The 14990-nt window shown below is 42.7% G+C and overlaps 1 protein-coding gene across 1 annotated transcript in view; it reads right to left on the bottom strand.

Annotated features, from left to right (window-relative positions):
• WASL (WASP like actin nucleation promoting factor) overlaps nucleotides 1-12211 on the bottom strand; it is a 50504-nt gene extending 38293 nt beyond the window's left edge. The window contains exon 1 of the mRNA XM_069850800.1: nucleotides 11852-12211. Coding sequence (XP_069706901.1) covers nucleotides 11852-11971 — 120 coding nt within the window. The 5' untranslated portion in view covers nucleotides 11972-12211. The remainder of the gene's footprint in view (nucleotides 1-11851) is intronic.
• Nucleotides 12212-14990: the final 2779 nt, after the last annotated feature.

Genomic DNA, 14990 nt, shown 5'->3' with positions numbered 1-14990 from the left:
AGCACTCAGTTTCTAAATCTGCGATGAATAGTTTTCTCCCTTCTGCTCTCATGCAAAGACTACCTGCTGTGAGAGAACTGCTTGTACAGCACCAAGCATCACCAGGGATCCAGTTCCTGCCAGTGCCGACTTAAAAGAGCAGACATTGGGAAAAAAAATATGGTTTGAGGGGGAAGAGGAGATCACAGGACACTAGAAGTGGAAAATAAATAAGATAAAATAAAAACTTCAGGTAAGTGACTATAGATGGAGGCATCTAAACACTAACAGATCTAGTAGATACAGAATATAGAACTGAAAAGGTTCCTTCATATCCCAGACAGATTAAGGCACAATGATTAAGGCACAATACCAGAACAGACAGCATACGTGATGATTAAACTATCCTTAATTATGCTATTTCACACCCTAGAACTGTCTCTTGAGCTCAAGCATGTAACAAATTGTTGCATCTGAACTGACAGAAAATGAATAAAATGCTCCAAAACGCAGCTGCAGAGAAGATTCCAAGAGACCTCAGCAGATCCCTAAAGATGCAGAGCTTTTCTTATATTACTTGCAAGCCATGCATCAGAAAAAATAAGCTCTAGATAGGAATTAACTTTCTTGGTAGGGCTAGTGCTCCTTAATCAAGAAGTACTGTAAGTGAAACGCAGCAGGCCTTAAGGTCACTCCTGCTATACCTAATGCAGTCTGTAGAAGCATAGATACCAGTCAGCCAGATCTACCAACCAGGAGGCAAATTATTTTTTTCTTCCTCCTGAAACGGGACAGGAGGATCAGGAATCTTATGACCATGTGTTCACAGTATGTCAGATGCACCTGATAATTTGTCCGTTGCAGTGGGCTGTTACATGCACAGGCACACTTTTTGGTCTGCTGGAAACTTCTAGCCACCTGTATTTTTTCAGGTTTCCAAACACAATTTTTAGGAGCAGAGACACAAGACTGAACGCTATTGCTGGCAAAAAAAAACCCAAGTTCAGTTCTGGATTGATGTCAAAGAGGACAGCTACAAGGATAGCAGCAGAGCTCAACTTTATTCTGTGATGTACATGCTACCGACAATGCTAGAACAGACAGATCACTTCCATCTCCCTATCCCCAGCACTTCAACTGCTTTTGTCTCCTGTTAGCTTTCACTGGTTGCCTGAATACCAGCAACTGGATGAGGCACTTGCTGGATCCAACGGGAAGGGGTGCAGCAGAACGTGCATCTGCACAGAGGAAATCTCTCTCCTCCCAGCACAATACAAATTGGATAAGGATGGTCCTACCCACACCATCTATGAAGAACTGTGTTTACACTATTCTGCTCTCAAAACTATGCTTATTAATTTGGGTGACTACTAGCTAGCACTACCCAAACCTGTGCCAGGAAGTGTGGAAACAAACTCAACAACGTCGACAGCCACAGGACAGTGCTCGAGTTCATGCTACTGTCCGACTTGAATTTGTTAGCATCAATATGTTGCTGTGCTAACTAGAAGGCAGACAAGAGGTGAAAAGACAAGATACAGCCTTCTGCCACTGAGCTACCCTGGGTGGGTATCTTACATTTTGAGCCTACTAGTTCTGGTTATAGGGGACTGAAAGGTAGAGTCCACACTGGTATGGCCAGTGTGAGGGATGCACTCCTTGGTTTCACAGTGTGAAGCTCAGAACCACATCAGGCATTCTTGTTCAGCAAGCAACCCTCATCTAAAGAATGTGAACAGAGGGCAGAAAAACACACGGGATTCATTGCTCACAAAGACCAGAGAGGACTTGGGGGTGCTGGTTGAATAGAAGCTCGATGTGAGCCAGCAGTGTGCACTTGCAGTCCTTCTGAAGGCCAACCGTATCCTGGGCTGCATCAAAAGAAGTGTGGCCAGCAGGTCAAGGGAAGTGATTCTGCCCCTCTATTCCCATCTTGTGAGACCTCATCTGGAGTACTGCGTCCCATTCTGGAACCCTCAACATAAGAAGGATATGGAGCTTTTGGAACGGTCCAGAGGAGGGCTACAAAGATGATCAGAGGGCTGGAGCACCTTCCCTATGAGGACAGGCTGAGAAAGTTGGGGTTGTTCAGCCTAGAGAAGAGAAGGCTCCAAGGAGATCTTATAGAGACCTTCCAGTACCTGAAAGGAGCCTACAAGAAAGGTGCATAGGGACTATTGATAAAGTGTTGTGGTGATAGGACAAGGGGGAACAGGTGAAAACTGGAGAAGGGCAGATTTAGACTAGACATTGGGAAGAATTTCTTCACCATGAGAGCGGTGAGACACTGGCACAGGTTGCCCAGGGAAGCTGTGGCTGCCCCATCCCTGGAGGTTTTTAAGGCCAGGCTGGATGGGGCCTTGGGTAACCTGATCTAGTGGGATGTCCCTGCCCATGGCAGGAGAGTTGGAACTAGATGATCTTTGAGGTCCCTTCCAACCCTAACTATTCTATGTTCAAATACACTGTTAAGGAAAACTCTCAATGAAGAACTAAAGCACTGAAAGACAGACTTCCCAAATGACAAAAAGATGAAGTGAAAACCATGACATAGAATAATTAAAATCTATATCTTCTAGGGAAACATTTAATACCAATGCACCTCTGTTCACCTTATCAAATAAAACTGTAATGCAACTACCCACGTTGCATCTTCTACACACTTGAACTAAGGCAAAGAAGGGTATGCTCTAAGCAGAGATACAGCTGTAGTAATAGTCTTTCAAGTATATGAATACTGGCACCTGAATGCAATATGGATAAATCTCTCAGACAAAACTAATAAATTATTTTTTAAATAAATAAGAGATTTGTTTAGTCACTACTGAGTTCTAGAGTTCAACTGCAACCAGTATTTTCTGTTGCAATGACACTTTAAAACCTTGTTTAAACTTAAAAGTTCCAGTTACAGAAACTGAGAACAGTGCTATAAGTGCAGTATAGCACTTAGAGGCCAACACTGTTTAGGAAAAGTCAAAACAATAACTCGTATTTTATGGTTACAAAATACTGGTTGATATAAAATTGCACAAAATTAAGACCCAAACTTATATTTGTTTGAAATGGTTAACTGCCAGGTTGCTAAAAATATAAATACTAATAAATCTGTGTGCTCAGTTATAAAATTAATTTAACACCCAAGATACTCTTAACTACAGACTAAAGGCAAATAAAGAAAAAAAAACCCAGCCCTTCATTTTATTTATCAGAAACTACTGCTTCCTTCTTTGCAAATGCACGGGGAAGCTTTTGTCTGTGGTATTGCACAGAATACATACCTCTACAGGATGCTCATAGTTTTCTTCCTCTTTTCAGTTAAGCACAAAAAAAATCAAGCACAGTTTTACAGAGGAGCCTATTTGGACGCCTTTGTGTATATTTAGTGTCATAAGCCAAGTGATGTTTCTATTTGCTTTGGCTGACTGAGGGGGAGTAAAGGAAAAAAATGTCTGCTTACAAAGAATGACCACATCTTAGCTGTGCTCAGAGAGCTGTCACATGGTTAGAGAAGCAGGAAATAACTTACAGTTCACCCAAAGCAGGACTAAGCAATTCTGCGGTTTCAGTCTTAGCCTGTAGAGTTGCTGCAGCCGTATCTTTCAGTACACAGTTCCTTAATATAGCAGCTTACAAACTGGAGAGTCTGGTCCTCCCTGGAGAAGCAGCAGTGGAGTGTGGAGTAGTGCAAAAACCCAGGCAATGTCATATTCCGGCTTTTGCTTCCTCCTCTCTTATCCACCAAAAGTTGTCTTTCTTACAGCAGTATCAATAATGGCCAGATCTCAGGCTGAAGTGCACTCTATGCTGACTGGCACAGAGACCGTCTGCTTTCTTCATGTCTCTCCTCATGCAATGCTTTGGTGATTTAGAAGAATACATGTCATGTCTATCTCAGCACTGGGTATGGGTAGGACTACATGCCTGATGAGACATGAACTTCATCAACAAGAACAAAATTCTTGTGGAACGGAGGATTAGAGAGGAAGAATGCTGAGGAAGCGAGACACTTCTACCTGGAGATCATTGCGCAGATTATGGATGTGGAGACTGAAGGAAGAAAGACAGACAGATCATGGAAGTACTTGAGGTACAAGAGGAAGTACGGGAGGAAACCCATCTGCTGGGACAGAAGGACAGAACTTGCTTAAAAAAAAAAAAGTATGTGTTACAAAAGAGTGCAAGAAGACCCCGAACAAAGCTGAGACACAAAGACTCGACTGCGCAGGACTTCAAAGCATGTCAGCAGGATGGGGCTTACAAAGGATGTAGTGGTTAAATTAGTTTCAAAAATACCGTTAGCAACTTGACAGTAATCAGCTGCATAAGAATCCTAAAGCTTTATTTTCTAAATAAAAACCAAGTTTCTTTTTAAGTCAATAAACTACTGCTTCTGTTATAAAATGTATTAAGCATGTTGTAAAACATCTCTTGCTTTTCTTTATCCCTAATGTAGAAAGATATTAATTCTCTCCTCTCACCCACATATCACATACAAATAAATCTCTTGGCTTGCACCTTGAAGGGGGAGAAAGCATTTACAATTTAGTGCCAAATTCCCATATTCAAATATTCTTGTTGTTTTGCAGCCTAGACAGCAAGACAAGTACTAGGCCTTGTTACTTAATACTCAGAGAATGTTAGTTAGGATTCTTTCTTTTAACTTAACCTTCCTTGTAAACAACCTCACTAAGAGCTGGCTAACTTTTGAGAAAACCATCATCAATAACACTTGAAGTAAATGCATTTTCCAAAAGTGTTTGCAATCTTAGAGGCAAGAGGTATTTTTCCATAATTAAGAGTTCAAACAATGAAATACAGTTTTCTTAGCTTTTCAAAGATGAGAAAGCTACATTTTCTTTCACTAGGTCAACGTTTCTCAAATTGCCAGCACAGTAACCCCTCATACAAAATATACTTGGTGATCACAGAAATGTTCCCATGTAACTATATCACTCTGATGCTGCACAGTTAGTTAACAAGTGGGGATAAAGACAAAATAACATGCTCGCTTTGGAGAGAAATGAGATGAATACAGGGGAATTTCTGAAGAAGGAAACGGTGTGTGCAACCATCTTTCAGAAATGGAAATACAACCTCGATTAGCAAACCTTAAAGCAATCTTTCACTTTTAAGCTAGACACACAAGAGAACTGGAAAATGCATTAACACTGTTTCTCAGAAAACTTAAAAGAAAAAAAGCTGCCTTAGAATGAGGATTTTAAGGCTAGCCAAATGAACAGTACAAAACAGTCTCATGAAGGTGGGGATGCATGTATGAACACAAATGCTGAAGGTGAGCTGCAATTTGCAAATCTGTCAGTATGTTGTGGAGTCCTCCAGCAACAGTCTCCTTGCCAGCAATCATCACCACCACAGAACATTAAGTCTACAGGAACTGAGTCATTCATTTAATGAAGTTCTTCCAGAACCATATATTCTTAACACAGGCATTCTAACTCAAGATGCCTAAAGCGTCATTCACTGCATAAACATTAGGAGACATCAGGAAAATTGTCTACCTTTAACTCACAGGCAGCTGACAACACAGTATTGAATTTGAAGAATTAAGCAAGTGAACAGCTTTCTAAGACAGCGTCCCTATGATTGTTAGCATTACATCTTTTCCATTTGGCCCTTCTAGTACACTGCTCCTGTTATGTGAAGATCATGGCATGCTTCAGGATCTTTGAAGTTAACTGCAACTGTCTTTGAAGGTAACTGCACATCCACTGTGGCAAATTTATTGGTTATCCAGGCATAAACAACACATCTGGAAGCCACAGAAGTTAGCGTGGCAGCGTACGCAGCCAAACACCTTGAGAAACAAAACTATCTTGTACAGCATCTGAGCCACATCCTAGAGGAATGGGCTGTTTAAAACCACCCATGAAGATACAATTCTAGTTCTACTAAATCCACTTTCTATGATTTACAACTACAAGGAAAACAAACTGGCCAATAAAAAGAATCCCTCTGCGCCCAGTAACACATAATGCCAACCTTTCTTGAGGAAACCGTACCCTACCCTACAAATAAGCAACTCTTGCCTAGTGCCCATGACACATTTTTGTTATTTTCTGTGTTTTATAATCTAGGTATTAGGTCATGAAGCCATATGTCCAATGTACTATACTAAGTTTTATTTCTGTACTACAAAGATTCCTCAAGAGACGAGCCTATGAAACACTCACTGGAATAGAGGACACCATAAATCTTACCACACAGCTTCAAGTGAACAGTAAACTTCCTCCAATGAACTGAGCACTTGAAAGCTCACCAAATCCCATCACCACCACAGACAGCTCTGCTATAAAGGGCTGACAAAAGAATCAAGCCTTTTTTCACATCGGTTAATGAAATGCTGCAAAGAATATGACACTCACTCATCATATACAAACTACTTCAACGCTTTACTCCACCCACTCCAGCACCGAGCTAGGAGATACCAGTGGCAGCTGCTGCCATTGCTGGCTCCCGCAGTCACCCCTTACCAATGATAGCAGTTCACAAGTTCTTAATTCCGGCACTACTAGAGACACTAACAACAGAACAGTAAGGGCTATACAAACATCTACAGAAAAGACAAAGAATAAGAAATATTCACAGAGGACACATTCTAGCGACAACAAATTCAAAGTGATATTTATGGTAAGCCAATGTAGAGAAATTACATCAACTCTTCATTAAAGGAAGAACAAAGTAGTGTCGTTCTATTTTACATATTTGCATGAAACAGTAAACTTAGCCTTTATCTTCTAACAAGAAATGACCTCTTCCTTAGGTGTTCGCCTAAGCAAGCAGTATGTGGACACGTTGGTGGACATCTTGTCAAAAGACGACTGTTACCCGAACCCGACATTAAAATTTTTAAGCTTTTCTAAATCCCTCCACCTGATTCTTAGCTGTGAAGAGCTGGTAAGTTACAATACAACAGCTTGTGACTACAAATTGTGTTCATCATCCTGCTGCATCCGTACACAATAGGTGTCCAGAGCACCTTACCAGGAAAATAAGTGGTATACCTGACCACAGAGATGCTAAGATATTTTTGGCACTTGTGTACCTCCAAAACAGAGCAAAGTTCTACAAAGTACCTCAGAAGGGAATGCAGAGTCCTGAAGCCTTAATGGACTGAGATACTTGTTCCAGGATTGTATTAGTAGATTACCTTCTATTTAGCAACACAAAACTTCATAGCAGAGTTATAGAGTGACCGAAATTTGTTGTAGGATTCACTTTGCATGTCAAGACGTAAACTTACGTCTAACACGTGAACTACAAGCATGGTCAGAAGAGCCAAAACCACTAATCACTGAAGCAAACAGAAGTTCAGCTGATGATTGCTTCTTTCTTAAAGTTTAGTTGAACAGGAGATTGAGGTAACAATGATACGTACTGACAACAATGGGATTTTAACACTTGAATTTCTACCTCTTGCTCCTGAACCGAATTCCAAACTCTGCGAATTGATGCTTCATCTCAAATACATACAGCTACAAGATAAAATGCCTTGTAGAGTGTTCACATGCGGCCTCAAACCATTTCTCATCCATGGGCAAATAATCTGTTTACAATAAGTATGGTTCACTACCTTAGCTTAATAGCAAGCTGTGAGGAAAATAAGCATGACAAACACTTTATCATAAGTAACCCACTTTGAGGAGCCACTTTGAGGACAACGACTAAGCCACATGCTCTGAAGAATCTAATCTGATCCATTCCTGGAAAATGAGTTTTGTAGGCACAAGTGTGGTTCAGAGGAACTGTCAAAAACCAAAACAATTCCCTCTAGAAGGGAAGATTACTGCTGACAAGTTAAGGAAGCAACTCCAGTGGATACTAGCAATGCATCTGAATATATGTGTTTTGATAGAACAGTACAGACCTCCAAAGAAACACAGATGTCTTTTCAAAACTCAATATTTTTCTATTCCACAAGACTCTATCCTTTATACTCTGTTATCGCTCTGTGCCTCGTTTAAAAACGCATACAAAGATGAGATAACCATCACTGAATTGAAGACTCAGTTCTTCCTATCTCTTCAAGGGATAACACCTTCTCAAGCTGCAATCTGAACCCTTTTTGGATGTACAGATTGTAATATAAACTCAAACTGAAAAGTCCCAACAATTGTCAGCCACGTGAAGTTGCCATTACTCAGACCTACAGTCCACCTTCAGGTCTTAGTTCATGTTAGTTTCGTATACATAAGTAATTTCCTGTTAAAACCTTTAATTCTTATCAATCAAGATCTATGAGTGCCATTGGAGCTTTTATTTTGTTTTATCTTAACTACGACTGTTATTTGGCTCCGACACACAATCTTATTCTGGTCAAATGCACTTTGAAAGCAGCAAGAAGAGTTTTCTCAGCTTACTGCTGTGTCACTTCTCTTTTTGCATTCTTTACCAGTTCCTGTTTACCACAATAACCAAGGCAAGATCTTACAAATGACAGCCTATTCCGAGCCTTACTCACTATATCTTATCCAAGCGTTGAGTCCAACTTCTAAGCAGTATAAAATATCCAGACTCCTTTACCTACTTCTAATGTTATCAAGCACACACTTCTCATGTTTTCTCTACCAAGGCCTCTGACACATATAAAATTATTTCTACAGAATAAACTAGTTTTTCATCAGTGACATCACTGACCAATCATGAAAATTGTGAAAGTACTTTCTTTGTTAAAAATTATTAGTGGGACACTTAGTGTTTTTCTCTAAAAAACTCATTCCTGAAGGCAAAACTAAAGCGGTCAATATATAACTAAGCAGACTTAAGCAAGAACTTCCAAATTTGGCATAACCACAGAAATATTTCATTAACGTGCAACAACAGTAACTTTCTAGCTCACCTTAGCACATGTTTTTTTATTGTAATGCAGAAGTAAGTCTATATAACAGTTACTGAAAAATTTCTACATACAGTAGATTTTGCACCTGACCTATATGACAAATGTCATGTACTTGAATGAAAATTAGTTACAGGCCTAAGCAACACTGAGAGTCCTACAAGGCTACCCTTATGGTGGATACCTACTGCAAGCAGTTCTACATTTGGATTCACATTTCAACCAAACTGACTATAGCTGCAGGTTTGACTATTAGTCAGTGGCTTGGTTTTGAAAACCTGATCTGTCACAGGCAAAGGTATTTTAATTGCTTATAGATTCAGATAAGTGCTTACAGCTCAGCAAGTGGGGGGGGTGGGGGAGGAGTAAAAAAAAAAAACCACCAAAAAAAATCAGTAACCTTCTGTATGTACATTTACCTACTAGCCAATGAGATTCCCAAAGTATCAGGAGTAGTCCAGAAAATGGTTATCAGTCTCAGCAACACACAGCAGTGGCTCTTCACCACTTCCCCCACTCCCAGGTAATTTTGTGTTTGCGAGTCATTGTTACTTAAGATGCCTTTGAAGTTATGTCATTATTGGTGTTCATAGGTTGTGAGTACTCAATCAAACTTAATCTACTCAAATTCCTCTGCTTTTCCATAGAATAAAAATTGAGTAGTTCAATCCTCAATTTTATTTCAAAGTACCTGCCTTGTTATCAGTCAAAAACAGAGGCAAAGGAAAGATTGTTGAAATAAATCAGGTCCAAAGCATCACATGCTATCGTAACCAAGCGCTTCAGGACTGATACCAACACTATGCCCTCCATAAGAACAGTATAAATTATGACTACACAGATTACTATAGTTTAATGTCTCAACTGTTCCTCCAGCACTCAATTCACTAGTGATCTAAACACAAAGTCAAGTTAAACATAACCTAAAGTTATGTTGGTATGACAGACGCACATTATTATATCCAGTGGCATATCCGTGTCCCACACTGACTGTAGCACCACTGACTGTCCCACACCATCTGTAGCAGCCAGGTAGCCCAGACAATTCAGCAGATGGGAAAGCAAGCTTGTAGCATCCTACAAAGCTCGCAAGATTTTCCTTCCTTAAAAAATAGCATTTACAGCCTGACATTTCGCTAATGAATAATTCAAACATGGACATTAAGAGATCAAATATCATGTACATTACAGCAAAAAAAAGCATTTATCAGCATAGCAGCACAGCATGCCAGCACTGAGTCAGGCTAGAAGGTCGAGAGTATTGTCAGGCTCTAACAGAAAGACACTATGGATTCAAGTTAGACAGCTGAAGCTGCTACCATCTCCAGGTGCCCGTTCCACTGCTCTGACAGACGTTGCTCTACAAGGGACAGAGATTTCAATCTGCTCATGGATTACTTTCTGAATTGCCACCATTTTTGACTCATGTCACAGTAAGCTAAAAAATCCTGGTTAAATATCAATAAAGCTTCAACACGCAAGTTCTCAAGATTGAGCAGAGACCCTTAATTATACAAAGACGAGCCTATGCTTAACCCAGAGAGAAGACAAGGCTGAAGGAAACAGAGAAGAGCCAACTGGAAGAGTGTTAATTGGAAAGCCCTCTAAGATTCAGTGAAAACGACAAAAATGTGTAGTTTCAAGAAAAATACAAAGCAAGTCATGTCTATGAAGCTATCATCCTGTCAGAAATCACCTGACACCCAGATACTGTGAATACATTTACCTCCAAATTCTGCTTTCTATACGCTATTTATGCAGAAAAGTTGAGAACTTGAGTAGGTGAGTGTTACTGCTGAACGTAACAAATAGAGAAAGCGTACTCACTTGATAGGAAAATCCAAGCTGTAGAAAAACAAACTAGAAGTAAACTTACACATGCAAATTTATGCACTGTTTCTAAAATGTAGAGAAGTTTGATATTTATTGTCTTTGCAAAGAAGCTAAATATATGAAATGTGTGCCTGAAAGAAGTCCAATTAACTGAAGGTGTTTTTTACAAATTATTCCTTTTCAAAAAACATGCTCTATGGTTACATCTGCTGACCTATTTAACTTAAGTTACTGTGACAGCATCTTATTTAACCCACCCCAATGCGAACATCCCCTACTTCCTGTTCAGTTACCACATCTTAGGCTTTCCTTGCAACAGTCTGATCAAGAATACCATTTCAAAGTCCAAAGAATTATGTGGAACCATTGTGACTGCATGGATATCCTGCTACAAATCACAATTTTAAGTTCATTAAATACTCTTCATAGCACTGCAGCAAGATGCACAGTACCTAACATCAGTATGTAAGCACTGGACACAAAGCACCAGAAGAGGGTCAGGTAACATCTTCAATGTCTTCCAAACGCTTTTTTTTTTTTTAAAAACAAAGAGGCATTTTCTTCCACCAGTTCAAAAATACAATTTTTACTAAAAGCTGCTTCTTTCCTAAAGAAGATGTTAACTTTGGAAGCCTTCAGGTAGTTCTTTACTCCTAAGTACAGTTTAAATACAGTTTTATATTAACACGCAAGGAGGTATTCTGAAAACGAAGAATTTGCTGATGTTCCCGGTAAGGGATTTGTTACAAGGCTTTTTCTTTTAACTGTTACGTTGGCTTTTCTACACGTACTAAAAACCAGGCAAAGATGCAAGGCTCGAGTCGCATCGGAGCGCACGAACCCGTTGTCTGGGCTAGGAAAAGCGCAGACTAAACCCAAGGCGGGCCTAGCGCCGACAGGAGTCTGCTGGGCTTTGTTGTACCGCAGGTGCACCCGGGGCTCGTCCCAGCCTCGCCGAGCAACTCAACTTCTTCCCCTCAGCCCGTCGCCCCCCCAGAGCTGCGCCGGCCTCGGGAGCTCGGCGCCGAGGGCCAGCGGGGCGCCGAGCCCGCCGCGGCCACCGAGGGGGCCCCGGGCCGAGGCGAGGGGGGCCGAGGCCCGCAGACCCGGGAAGTTCCGCGGCGGGACGGGCTCGGGGCCCCCGGGCGCGGCTGCCGCCCCCTCCCCGCGCCGGCCGGGACTCACCACGCATTTCTTGCCGAGGAAGCCGAAGAGGCTCTCGTTCTCCTGCGGGGTGAGCAGCAAGGAGCCCACGTTGGTGACCCGCCGCGCCTGCGGGGGCTGCTGCTGCGGGTTCCCGCTCATGGCCGGGGCCGGCCCGGCGCCGCCCTGCGACCGCTGGCGACCGCGACCCCCCTCGTCCCCCTCACAGCAGCCGCATCGCGGAGCCGCTCGGGGCCGGAGGGAGGCGGAGAGGCCCGAGGCAGCTGCCGGCGGCGCGAACAGGGAGGCGGCCGCGCCGGAGCCGCTCCCGCCCCTCACGACGGGCGCTAAACTTCCGACTCCGGCCCGGCTCCCGCGGCCGCGCGATCCAACATGGCAGCGGGGGCGGGCGAGACCACGGCGCGCGGCGGACGGAGGGGAGGACGCCGCGCGCTCCCGCCGCGACCATGCGCCGTGCGGGGGGGGAGGGGGCGGGGAGATGGGCGGGGGCGCCGCTTGTCGCTCCCGCCCCGCCGAGTTCCCGAGCGGAGCGGAGGCAGCGACCGTGCCGGGGGCCTGAGGGGCGGCGGGGCGGGGGGGAGAGATAGAAGGGGAAGAAGGAGGAGGGGAAGGGGAAGAGAAGAAAGGGAAGAAAAAGAAGGAGAAGGAGAGGAAGAAGGAGAAGGAGAGGGAAAAGGAGAAGGAGAGGGAAAAGGAGGAGAGGTAAAAGGAGGAGAGAAAAAAGAAGGAGGAGAAAAAGAGGAAGAAGGAAAAGAAAAAGAAGGAGGAGAAGAAAAGTAGTTGAAAAAAAAGAAGCTGAAGGAGAAGGAGAAAAGAAGAAGGGAAAGAAGAAAAAGAGGAGGAAGAAGAAGGAGGAAGAAAAGAAGAGGAAGAAAAGAAGAAGGAGAAGGAGGAGGAGAAGAAGAAGAAGAAGGAAAAGAAGAAAAGAAGAAAAAGGAAAAGAAGAAGAAGGAAAAGAAGAAAAGAAGAAAAAGGAAAAGAAGGAGAAGGAAAAGAAGAAAGAGAAGGAGAAGGAAAAGAAGAAGGAGAAGAAAATGAAGAAGGAGAAGAAAGAGAGGGAGAAGGAAAAGAAGAAGGAGAGGGAAAAGAAGGAGAAGAAAGAGTGGCCGCTGCTAATTCAGGGACATGTTCCCTGGGCACGAGCAGGAGTACAGCCCAGCAGTGCTGGGTGCTGCAGGCGAGGGGCTGTGGGGCTGTGCCACCCCACAGCAGGGGGAGACTGGGGGTGGGTGTCACCAGGGTGCAGAGAGCTCCCAAAATTCATTACATGGCAGCATTGCCTTGGCTGAAGCTCATTACCGCAAGGGGTGGCCAGACTTCACGCAGGGCCTCAGGGATGGGGGGGTGTTGGGGGCCCTTACATTTTTAGTCAAACCTGCCTTAATTTGTAACTCAAAAATCTTTTCACCTTTTGTAACAGAAAGGAAAAGTTCTCCTGTGGTTCACCATACAACCAAGCTGGCTGTATTGTCTGTGCCGCATTGCGTGGGCGATGGTGGATGATCCCCAGTGGTGCGCAGTCATGCAGCGCGGCTGGCGTGGGGCCGTCCGCCCTCGTGCTGCCTGTTGCCAGCTGCTGCAGGTTGGGATGAAATACCTGAAGATAGCAGGAGGTACTGCAGGCTCTCCAAGGGTGGCTGCTGAGGAGAAATCATGTATACAATCAGCAGCCTTTGGTGGACAGTTTTCCCCTTCTCCATGTGGCAGTGACTAGCTGGGATGGAGGTTGAAGACTTTTCAAAGCCTGAAGGTCCAGAGGGTAGCTGCCCTGTGCCTAGCTTGGCTTTCAGCTGCATGAAAGAAATTCTCATGTTTCTTGTGTGCAGAGGTGAAAGTCAGATGTCAAAGTGAGCACCTTGGTAGTTTTCTCCATGATTTTAGGTAAAGAATGTGTTGGCTTCGTATCCTCTGATAAATTCATTATCCATCTGGAAGTTGCTAAAGCAATCCCCCAGGATAATGTACTTTGTATTGTAGGAAAGAACTGAAGAAGCACAGGAGGCAAGGAACTAGAGAAGCACAGGAAGAAAACCTGCGAATGCAAGACTTTGTACAAAGCTGTGCTGCTGTTTGTATCTTCCAAAAGATCAGGCAGGAACAGATGGCGGCTCCTTCTGCTCAACTTACCGTCCCTTTCCCCTGTACTTAAGAGCCCATAACTGTGTCCAAAAGTGTAAGGAAGAGATGCTATAGTGGAAAATCGTGATCTTCCAGCATAAAAATACTTTACATCTACACGACTCCTCAATCTGCGGGTCTTGCAGACAAGGCTTGGACCTTTGCTGCAAAGGAAAAACATTAGGAACCACTGCTTCCCAAGTAGTTCTCAGTAATTCTAAGCTCTTCAGTTTTTATTCCTTTCTTCTGTAAGTATGTGCACATTTTAGTGGGAGGGAAAATATTTAAGCTAAAGAATATTGGCAGCATTTCACTTGTTGAAAAACACATGGAAGTACTTTACAAGACACTTGGTTGTTTGGGGTTTTTTTTAATTTCATAATCAATTATTTTCTGGCCAAAGCCATAATTTGCATACCTCTGTTGGTGGTCACAATGTAAATAGCTAAAATATATCACACCTGTGATGGATACATGCTACTACTGTCCTCACCTCTCTGACCACTTATGTTCCTTGATTTTTTTCTCATTTCTGTTAACTTTTGGTATTTATTACTTATTGTGTAGCTCTTGCCACTCAAAGAGAGCTCTAGGTGTGATACATTTTGCTTTGTACTGTTCTTCTCGCTCTAGCTGCCTGGTAGCTATTCATAAAGGCCCTTTAACCTTCAGACTCTATTGTTAGGATTTTGTATGCTTTTTTAATAGAAGTAGACAGGAAAGGGAAGAAAAAAAAGGACTATTTTGAGACCTTGTGTTTCATTAATTATGCAAAAGCTGTTTCTGGTTTTGTATTATGGCAAAGCAGCAAGTCCTGAGGGGAAATGGAAATATCAGTATCTGGTGATAAGTCCAAGTGACCCACTGAAAAATAGATTTATGCCTTTGATATTTACATTTGCAGTACTAAGAGCAAAGAGTTGCTATGCCTACATAAAACATTGAATTTCAAGCAAAGCTCTCTCAAGGAAAGCCACCAACTAGTGTTACCTGTCTATATTTTGAAAAAATGTTAGTGCTGTTTCTGACCTCTCTTATGGAA

This window comes from Phaenicophaeus curvirostris, chromosome 1 (assembly GCF_032191515.1).
Source record: "Phaenicophaeus curvirostris isolate KB17595 chromosome 1, BPBGC_Pcur_1.0, whole genome shotgun sequence".
In the NCBI taxonomy this organism is placed as follows: Eukaryota; Metazoa; Chordata; class Aves; order Cuculiformes; family Cuculidae; genus Phaenicophaeus; species Phaenicophaeus curvirostris.
The sequence above is the reverse complement of the archived record's forward strand: the minus strand, read 5'-3'. Positions and strand labels throughout refer to the sequence as shown.